The sequence below is a fragment of the Carassius carassius genome, chromosome 15 (genome assembly GCF_963082965.1).
Source record: "Carassius carassius chromosome 15, fCarCar2.1, whole genome shotgun sequence".
Taxonomy (NCBI): domain Eukaryota; kingdom Metazoa; phylum Chordata; class Actinopteri; order Cypriniformes; family Cyprinidae; genus Carassius; species Carassius carassius.
In genome coordinates, this window is record NC_081769.1 from 30,857,546 (window position 1) to 30,868,790 (window position 11,245).

Consider the following 11,245-nt stretch of genomic DNA (forward strand, 5'->3'; position numbering starts at 1 on the left):
AATTTCATTAAAATAGTTTTCCAGATGGGATTTCTAAAAAAAAAAAGAAAAGAAAAAGAAAAAACCATCAACCTGCATAAAATGAAAGTGCTCAACAACGTTTTTCAGAATATTTCTGTCAATGATAGTCACAAGTTTTTTTTATTTTTTATGTATCTTTGGTTATTAGCACTTTCTCATATTTAACGATTTTCCCTCCTTTCGTGACGATCTCTTTATATTCTAGAGCTCCTTGTTCCTCAGTGTAGCGTTCCTGAGTCACTTTTCCGGTTTCAGGAAGAGGGCAAGGAAATGACATCAGAGACAGATGCTTGTTTAAGGCCTCCCCTTTAACTGGCACCATTGCCTTTCCCAGCTCTCTCTGATGAGGTGGATCCTGTCGATAACATAACATTGGAGGTTTATTAACCTCCACTTTAGGAACAGGAGGTCCTGGTGGACACCACTTTTGATTTGGCCTTATGTCATTTCCATGTGTCACCATGATGTCTCTTGTGATGTCTTTTGGTCTAATGTCTGCTGGTTGAGCTGAAGCAGCTCTCCTGATGTCTGGGATGACCCCAGCCATAGTTCTTCTGTAATTGGGATTGGGTTCCACCATCCTGGACACTGGATTAGAGTATAGCTGGTCTTTTAGAGTTTCACGAATCTTGACAGGATTCACAATTTGGGTTGGTAACCTGATTCTGGCACAGAGTTCAGCTATGATTTTACCCATGGCCCAAACGTCTGAGCGTTTGTCACGAACGCCATTATTATGCAAGATCTCTGGAGCTGAATATGCTTCATTGCCCAAGTTTTCTGCAGAGGTGAGACCGTTTCTGGAGAATTTAGCCAGTCCTAGATCAATGATCACAGCACGATGGGTTTGATGCTCCACCTGAAACAGAATGAAGTTTCATTGCTCATGACCACACATAGGGGAAAGATGTTCTTTAGTATTTTTTCTACTACAACACCTAAGAAATTTAATTGAGAGAAAATTTAAACATATAATCTCAAAGTCTGTAATCAAAACACACAGATTTCAATATGAGCTCAAGCATTCCTCATTGAATCCTTTAAAGTGACTTAAGGAGCAACATCCAAGACAAAAGTTGATACCTCTGAACAGTAAAATAAAAACACATTTTCAATTCTTTGCCCACTGAGGAGCATTTGTGTCGGTCTCACCATGATGTTATCAGGTTTGAGGTCTTGGTGGACGATGTCTTTACTGTGCAGATAGAGCAAACCTTCACACATGCCAGTGATGATTGTGGCTTTCACTGCTGGAGTCAACTGAAGAAGACAAGAAGACATTGTTGAATTTTGGCTCCACTAATATAATCTAAAGCATACTTTTTTAAGATGTTGTAAAGAAATGTTGTCATCAATCATCCTCGTGTCACTTGAGGTGTCATTTTATGTGAAAAGACCCAGGTTTAAATCTTGATTTAATAAACATTGTTACCATTTACTATATGAAAGTACAAAATATGCAAACATTAAAAGCCACAGATAAAAAAATAAAATAAATAAATAAACATCAATTAAAAAGTCATCTAACATTCTAATAGGTCTACAGTGTGAAAGCATTTGTAAATTTGGTAGTAAAAAAATTCATCGTTTTGGTCTTGGTTAAGGCTGTTTGTAAAAGAAGTTCAAGCATTTTAAATTAGTGTTAACTGAATGCATTTTGTGTCAGAGCAACAAGAAATATGTTAATTGTATAGCCTACACAGACAGATATTGTGCTAACTGCATTAAGAGTTCAGTAAATTGTTAAAAGTATTGAAAAAATTGCCATAGCGATTGTAAAGTATTATATTATGATAGTAGTCTTATATTATATTGGAAAAAAGCACCTAATCAGGGCATTCTGCTAAACTTTTCAATCTGTTTCACTAAAGAAATAAATCCTACAAGTACATACAAGGATACGTATAGGATGATAGATTTTTAATTTTTAAGCTGTGGTAGACATCTTTACCTGTATTTTAGAAAGCTGTACTTTGAAGATGGTCGTCTCAAGATCTTCGCCAAAGATAAACTCTAAAGGAATGTTCCACTTGGAGTCTTTTATCCAAGGTTCACCGAGAAGCTTCACCACGTTTGTATGCCGAGCATTACTGGTGTTAAAAAAGTGTGCTTCATGGTTATAATTAAACCTCAGTTAAAATAGTTACAAATTACGAAATATTAAATATACATACTGATATACTTTGCATTCTCTCTCCAACTGTTGTCTGTTGATGACTCCTATAGGAACTCTCTTCACAGCAGCCCATGTGTCTCCAAACTTCTCCTTGTATATTTTCCCAAAGCAGCCTGCAGCCAGTGTTTGTGTGGAGTACGCCATCTAGTAATGCTGTTAGTACAGTACACATCAAAATGAGGAACTATCAATCCATCTATCTACCTATTTATCTATCCACGCTCTCAAAAAAAAAAAAAGGTACAAAAGCTGTCACTGGGGCGGTACCCTTTTAAAAGATACTAATATTAACCATTTAGATACTCATATGTAACTTTAAGTAACATCTATCTATCTATCTATCTATCTATCTATCTATCTATCTATCTATCTATCTATCTATCTATCTATCTATCTATCTATCTATCTATCTATCTATCTATCTATCTATCTATCTATCTTTGCCAGAAATCTGTCAGAAATTTCAATGCCAGTATCTTCATGTTAGTGCTTGTTTTCATATGCAACTGTATGTCCTCAAAACAGGACTATCTTGAAAAAGTCATCACCAACAGAAAATGATGTAATATGGGTCATCTGGTGTGTTTACAGGAAATCCCCACCGTTAGTCAACTTATATAATCACATGGATAAGTTTTGAAATGTTGTATCTAGTTGTAAAGTCATAAAGTCATGCACTTTTTATTTAAACTCTACATGACATTCTACCTGATCAAGTTAACATAATACCTTTGGGCAAAACCTGCTGTATTAAGCCTGTACATGCTGCTGGGAAAATGCTGTCAGACTGGATCTAGATTGCAAAAGAAATCATAACCCTTTCACACAAAAAAATACAATCAAGCCATCTTTCTGCTAAGTTTATGGCTTAATATTTGTTAGCTTAAATTACCCTCCTACCCACCCCCATCCATCCCCTTGAAACAAAATAGTTTAAGTATGTTTCCGCCCATATCATATCCTCAGTGTTATGATTATCCAACCATCTCAAATACCCTAGAGCAATTACACAGACAAAAGAAGTGGTTTCTTGATAACCATGAACCAGAAGAAAGAACAGAAACCTTTTCATCACTATCACTGACATGAAACCTCTAGCTGTAATCACTGACCTTCATAATAACACACAACAAAATAAGAGTTTGCTTCAATGGTCACTGAATTCTCTTACCTGTATCAGCAGGTTATGTGGCTGATGGCGACAATGAATGTGCTCAAATAAAACAGGAACAGTGATTTTCTTTGCTAATTACCTTCCTTCTATAACCACACCCTTATATTTCAACACTGAAAGTACACCTGAAGATGACATACCAACCAGTTAAGACAGAGAGAGAGAGAGAGAGAGAGAGAGAGATGCTAGTTATCATACAGTGAAAACCTGAGACTTTTTAAGAAATATTCTGTGAGGTGTAAATGGGAGTACATTTTTAAAAAGCCTATGGAATGTACCCATAAAACACAAGTTTTGCTATAACACACGTGTTTTATGGGTAAATTCCATAGGCGTAATGGTATTTATACTGTACTAACTGTATTTTGTACCACCTTACCTAAACGCTACACCTAAACCTACCCCATGACGCAAAACTTTAGGTTTTCTTCGGTAAACCCAGAGTTTCTTTAAGCCTCCTCCCTTTTTTTAAAGCGTAAGCAATGTTTAAATACCTCATTAATTAATTAATTCATTCATTCATTTACACTGCACAAATGTTTTCTTACTGAGTATTTTTGTTTAAAATTATTAATGCATTTATATGCATTTTTTATGAAAAATTATACATTTAGTCTTGTTTCTTGGGGAAAACAACAGCATTTAAGTTTATTTATTATAAAACGTTGGACAATAATTAGCTAAATAAGAAAAAAACACTTAAATTATTCCCCCCCCCCCCCATGTAAACAAGACTAAATACCTTATGCCATTTTTTATTATGTAGAAAATGCATCTTGATTTAAGAATCATTCTGGTTACTACATAACCTTTTCTCCCTTCGAAAGGTCTCTCCTGTTTCATAACACGGCTTGGCAGAAGTGCATCTGGCAAAATCTGGTAAATGTGGACAAATCTAACCAACAGAGATCATGCCCAGGAGGAGGCCATCCCCCTTGTGGAGTGGGCCCTCAAACCTATGGGGAATTGTAAGCATTCTGAGGCATAAGGCAAGGCTATCACATCTATAATCCTCAGGGCAAATGGGTGCAAGGATCTGTTTGACTTTAAATATTTTGCCAGTGCATAAGTGAGTAGTTCAAATGCTTGAGATCCAGAATGGGTTTGAGCCCACCATCTCTTTTGGCATGAGGAAGTAGCGACTCGCTGTTCGCTGGCCATCTCCACCGCACCTTTTGCAAGCAGTGTCTGCACTTCCTGTTGGAGAACGTGAGCGTTGTTGTCCGCTGGAGGGCAGGGAGCCTAAATTCATGAGTGAGAGAGTGTGAAGAGGAAATTTACTCTTTTGAGTATGTGGGTCCGCTATCAAAGTTGTAAAACATTCGGGTAGGCTGGTCCTGCATTGTTTGGAGGGATTTGCTGCATGGGCATTCAAACCGAAGGCAGATGGCAGGCATGAGTGGGCAGCGACCGCCACTTCTAGAAGCTTGCTGTGCTCCTCTGTAGCGCTGAAAGAGACTATGCCACTTGCAGCAGAAGAGGGGTGCTGGTCCTTCAGTGTGAAGCACAGCAGCAAGAAGAGAGGACACGGGGAGGGCCGGGAAAACTTCTCTGCCATGGTTCTTTCAAGGTGGAGAGCAGGTGGAGCTTCTTCTTTTGACTTCTTCTTCTTCAGCTTCCTTGCAGAGTCAGCGAAGAGATGATCCTCTTAGCTGAAGGAGAATGGTCTGATTAATGGCACCTCGAGCCAACTTATAAAGTGGTCGGCTCTGCACTTTCTGGCAGGCTAAAGCACCACTGGTTTGTGCAGCTACTTAAACATGAACGAATCAGCCTTCAGTACAGAGTAAAACAAGAGTTTTCCCCAGTGCATGTTACACAACGGGAGAGACCGTTCGAAAGGGAACTTCAGATGTTTTGTAAGTAAGGAAAGGAATTTTTTTTTTTTTTGCAGTGCAGGTATATTCATTCATTGTGCATATTTTCATCATGCAGACACGGTCAAAGTGGCAAAATATGCATCTCCTTTTATACGGGATCCCTTAGACGATGGGGCTGCATTAATGCATTAAAACTACATTTAATGTTTTTTTTTTTTTTTGCCGTATTCACATGCATATTTATTTAAGTGGTACCACTTTAAATTGTAGTTTTCTTCAAAACATCAGAGATACAGGGCACATTAGTAAGGCAGATGCAGATGCAGATCATATGCAGATCGATAAGGAAAGTGTGCGTCGCTCTCACACTCTTTATGAGAATTTTTTCATGGGCACAAATCCGTCAAAGAGGAGTTTCACTGAACTGTAGGTCAGTGGAGTAGAAATCCGTTTAAATGAGGCTAATCTGATAAATGATGTTCACTTGATAACATCTTACTGCCACCTCTGGAAGTAACACAATAATTAGATTGTGTGGTTGGATGCATTGATGACATGCATATTCCTATCATTGCAACTTCTGAAAATGAAACGGATTATTGTATGGAATGAAAGGATGACAGATCATGGAATGGTAGTACGAGATATATGCCATAACCACCACCACAGCTTTTCAATAAACACAAATTATTCACAACTTATTTGTTCATCTTTATTTCCTGCAAATACAAAAGCAATATTTATTCTTTTTCCTTTTAAAATTCTTTCAATACTTTCACAGACACACACACACACACACACACACACACACACACACACACACACACACACACATATATATGTAATAATAAACAATTACTATTAAATATAAAAATTGTATTAAAAAAAACAAAGACTTTAAGTGAAATGACTGTACAATATTTAGGTTAAATATGTTTCCTCATTTTTGCAATTTGTCCAGAATAGATCTGAGTTTATGCAGATTACAATATGTTTTAGTTTTTTTTAGGTGTATTACACACACCTAAAAGAAGAGTCATGTCGGTCAAGTCAGAACAAGACGGGGATTATTTTAAGTGTTGAGCAAGAAGAGACTAGTTTCCTCAAAAAAAACATCTATAATCTGTTCTGTTTCTGTGATGTTATTAGGACTAGTGGGGAACTGACTAGTTTTTAGAAGTTATTTTGTATAGACAGACCTATAATAACACATAACGTTGCACAGATGTGTATTATTCCTTCTAGTTGCCATTGTATTTGTATAATATATTAGAGATTTTTTTTATTGCAAAAATGTAAATGATATTAGATTGTTTTATTTAAATTCAACTGTATGTATGTATATATATATATATATATATATATATATATATATATATATATATATATATATATATATATAAATTATTATTATATCTCTTAACTAATGTTTAAAATAAAACATGTTTTCTTAGAAATATTTCTCAATTAGTCAAAATTTTGTAGGTTTTCCCCTATTTCTCAATATAGTTTTCCATCCTGTTAACATTTTGTAAAATCCCTTTTAAATAAACAAACCAGTTTCCTCACGTCATCACCGTACAGGAAGTGATATCGTTTGTTTGGAGGGAAAACAACAGCACAAATAGGCTATCAGTGAGTATTTGCAATGACTTTGAGCTCTATGATGGTTTATGGTAAGTTGGTTTCTGTAATTTCAAAACATCTGTCACGTTTGATAGAATTACAGGAATAAGTTATAATATCAATTTATAATACGAACATTTCCTGGAAGATACAAAAAACTCGCACACAAAACTCGGCTCGAGCATTTGTTGAGCCCAATGTAATGAAACCAACAGATGGCAGTGTTGTAATAAAGTGAAATTTGATTTTCTTACGTGAGGCCCGTTTTAATTTTGAATTGTATATTTAATATAATAGAATGAGCTACTGGAGTATTAACATAGAGGTTGTCGTTTCATTAGTCTGTCTCTCTCTTTAAAGAGACGCCACCGTTTAAAAGAATAGCTGACAGTAGCTTCTTGTCTTGTTAAAATGTATCATTTATATATAACAGATGTGAAACAAAATCAACATGAGGCTTGTTGATAGAGAACTTGAATGCTAAACTTTGCATATTTGTTCGTTCAATTACTACCACTTTCATATGACCAATTTTGAATTGGTAATATAAAACGGACAGTTCGCCTTCTTAAAATATGATGTAAATGTCCTTTTGTTTGTTTTATATGGAAATGAATGGCAGAAGAACAATATTTACTTCTGTAAAACTTCTAGACCAGATGTGCAGGCTTGCTATTACCATGCTTATTTCAGCCTCAAACACGTTTCAGTTTAGTCATTTATGAAGCATGACATGTTTCCCCATGATGTTGGCCAAAGCATAACAGAAAATGGGATTGAATTCTGGTCTATATACTCAGATCTCCAAAATAACCCTTTAGTTTATCAGATTGCTGTGTGGTTTGATGGTGATGAGGGACATTGAGCTGGCAGGCTTGTAAAGCAGTGGTTGCTGTAGGTCAGATTGTTGGAAGCAGACGCTCTACGAGGCCCAGCATCCCTGTGTTGATGGTCCAGTAGACTGAGTGCAGGTGCTCCACAAGCTCACTTTAGCCAGATGACTTTAGGACCAAACTGCTTTGATAAATGGTAATCCAAACTAAAGCATTGGTGAATAGAGTGCCACCAGGAGTACTCGGAATGAGTCTGGAAATTTCACATTTTGAATTGAAATAGGCCCCTTTATTAAATAATTATGACATTGTGTTTCTCACAGTCTTTTAGTTTGTATCCAAAAATGTGATTTTAAGGGGAACATGTGATTACGTGGTACTTCGTTGTTCTTCTTTGATTGTAGATTGTTTCTTACACTTTGCATGAATAGAGAATAAATTGGGCATACTAATTTTTTAACAAATCGTGTGAGTGAAAAGGCCACATCTTTATTTTAACATTCATAAAATGTTGAATGATGAGCTCAGGAGGTCAAATTAAATATTAAAATGCATCATTTACTTATTTATTTATTTTTTCGTGAGGTTTGTAATTTTTGCATCAAAGTTTTGTGGGCATGTCTGTATACAGTTTTATTTTGTTCAAGCAATAATCACTCAATTTTTGTGTCTCCGATGTCTCTAATATTCATGGATATTCCCTTCTACTGACATTAAGCATTTGATATTGTGTCCTTGATTGAAGTGCCATGAGTGACGGGGAGTCTTTGATGAATGACACACAACTGTCAGTGTTTCTTACCATGGCGGCGATAACGAATGGCGTATCCCGCTGCTCGTGAGATCTCCTAACGAGGCAGGTACAGTAGAGGTCAGAGGCAAGGAGTGTTTTCTGTAATTGCATCACATCCCCAGACAGAGTAAATTCGTCTTTTAAAAAACAAATGAACCTCAGACAACATGAGTCATTTACGTATTAATTTTTCTTCCTTTCTTGTTCATTTAAATAGACGTGAGTCAGAACGAAACAGAGGCTCTTCTGATCGCCGATCATGTATCTCGACAGTCACTTCTGTTGTTCAACAAACCAGAATTTACTGTCTTTGAAACGCTGTGTTAAATGTAGTTAAAACAAGAATCGGCAGCTGGATCTTTCACTATTAATTTGACAGATTAATCCCAAGCACTGCAGTTCAATCTGACCTCTTTCTTTCTCAGCTCTGTTGTCGGTTCACTTTAATGCTGTCGGCCCGCATTTACTTTGATACTCTCAGTGAACTCAAACCTCCCAGCACCCTCAAAAGTGGCAAGATGTTATTCACTGAATTTGCATATTATTTACATGCAGCTGTACCTGATAACCAATCTTTTTAAAATCCCCAAATTATGCCACTCCTTTCTTATAATAGCTAGTCATCAACATTATATATACTAAAAGCAGCTAGCTATTTAGTGAATATTAAGTCTGAAAATTTATAAATCCTCTAGATGTTTTTCAGCCTTTTGGTTATGGTCAATATTAATAACATCTCTATTTATGTATTTGCTCTGAAATGCCTTTAAAAAGATTTAGTTTTTTTTTAATGGATGGATTATATCTGGGCCGATTTACATTTCTGTGTGCATATTTACATTTGCATGCTGTAGATAAAAAATAATAATAATAACAAGAAATCATGATATATCCACCAAGTCTTATTTTTTTTATGAACAGTTTTGCTTCTCAAGTACATTTATCTTGTTTTAAGCATATCTAGATATACTGAAAAAACAAATGGTTCAGAAAATGATTTTTTCATTGCGTTTGGTATGCAAATCTGACATTTGGATTTTTTACTTCAGAGAGCAGTCAATGGGTAGATAATCTTTTTTTCCTATAATGGAAAATGTGTAAAATCCACAGATACAAACAATTCCCTTAATGGGAAGTGCTGTTATACTCAAAGTTCAACCAGAACTTCACTTAGGCTTAGTGAACTTAAGTTTGAAGTCCAATGTCAATCAGCATAGAGTCAGTTTTGAGGAGTGGCTAAGTATGTGGCTTGGTGATATTTTAAATTTTTCAACTTTTCCAAAAACAAGATCTTATCACTAAACTAAAGCTATTTATATCACCATATAGTAACTGATTACATGCAATCAGATTCCAAAAATTAAGTACATGTAATTAGAGTATATTGCATTTGTAAATGTTCATAATAAGATAAGATTTTTTGTTTTTGTTTTTTTGGACATGATAACTTATTTTTCCCGCAATGACAGTCAATTATTCATAATTTAGATTAGAGCAATTATCGTCATGCAATTCATAATCTACCCAGCGCTGTAAATGATTTCATGTTGTGTTTACTGTTTAAATTTAATCTGTTATATAATTTAAAGCTATCATTTTAATTGAGGTTCATTCTTTAAAAGCTCATTATTTTGTGCCAGAAAAATACAGCTCCAATTAAACTGTTAATTATGTTAGCAGATATTTATAAACTGATACTACTTTTAAAAAAAAACTATTTTTGTTGACACTTTTTTTTGTCAATTGCTTATATTTTAAATAGGGTTTATTGACTTCAGGTATGAGTAACTTGTGGTTATACTGTTGAATAGGAAGGATACATTACACATTTGGAGCCATGCAAAGCTGCAAGCAAAGCACTGTTTGGGTTTGTCTTTGTGTTTGCTCGAGTTGTCTGAACAAGGGCACATTGCTATTGTGCTCTGATGAGCTTTCACTGGAATTACAGCATTGGTGGATCAAGGTAATCACGTGTATGGGCACACTTAAGCTGGTTTCATGAAGATTTTGGGATTTTGGGATGAAGATGAATGGATGAAAGAAGGAGTTTGCAGAGATGGTCTGTATTTTGTAGCGTTTTGGTCATCAGATAAGAGTATAAAAATGAGGCATTTATGTGGATAAGAATCACATCACTTCTGGAGAGCAGAAAAGCATTTGAAGAATCTCATCAGACTAATTGGTTTTTCCCCTATGAGCTCAGAGTAGGTCAACAGAGAGAGGTAACTGGATGATTTAAGCTCATAATCCAGCACAGACCCTACCCACAAAACACACTCTCACAACCACTTAGATGCATAAACATAGCTCTGATCAAAATAAATCAAATGTGATGCTTGGATGCTGGTCTAACAAAGGGGGTAAAACAATAAGAATATTAAATAATGTTTTTATTTTTTGTATGTACAGGTATGTGTGTATACCAATGTTGTGACTATATAGAACAAATGTATTTATTTACATACATAAATACATGCATTAATTAATTAACTACATACATAAGTAACTACATAAAATAGAATTGTACATATTTATTTATAGTTACCAATGTTGTGACTATATTTTATGACCTAAACAGTTTTTTTCTTTGGACACTTTTGCACAACCAGTAGCCTATTAAGAATTGTATTACATAGAAAGTTGGGCCACTTTACTAAAGATTTTCTTATAAATCCTTGTCTGATAAATGACATATATCATATGATGTGTTTGAATTTGATGTTGTTTATTTACGATAGTAGTCAGAAGTAGCGATGTACATTACCATGTTTACCCAATACATTTATTTAAATACCTTGGTAC

At 35.3% G+C, this 11,245-nt stretch overlaps 1 protein-coding gene across 2 annotated transcripts; it reads right to left on the bottom strand.

Annotated features, from left to right (window-relative positions):
• LOC132157854 (uncharacterized) lies at positions 1-3,490 on the bottom strand. Of its 2 annotated transcripts, none has more exons than XM_059567121.1 (5): positions 3,369-3,490; positions 2,196-2,341; positions 1,973-2,111; positions 1,174-1,281; positions 1-880 (listed from the first exon to the last, which is right to left on the bottom strand). In XM_059567121.1, the coding sequence occupies exons 2-5, from the start codon at positions 2,339-2,341 to the stop codon at positions 149-151; spliced, it is 1,125 nt and encodes a 374-aa protein (XP_059423104.1). In that variant the 5' UTR covers positions 3,369-3,490; the 3' UTR covers positions 1-148. The 2 variants fall into 2 exon arrangements, with proteins under 2 accessions (XP_059423104.1, XP_059423103.1); XM_059567120.1 differs by having other exon boundaries at positions 2-880; positions 2,196-2,350; positions 3,369-3,485.
• Positions 3,491-11,245: the final 7,755 nt, after the last annotated feature.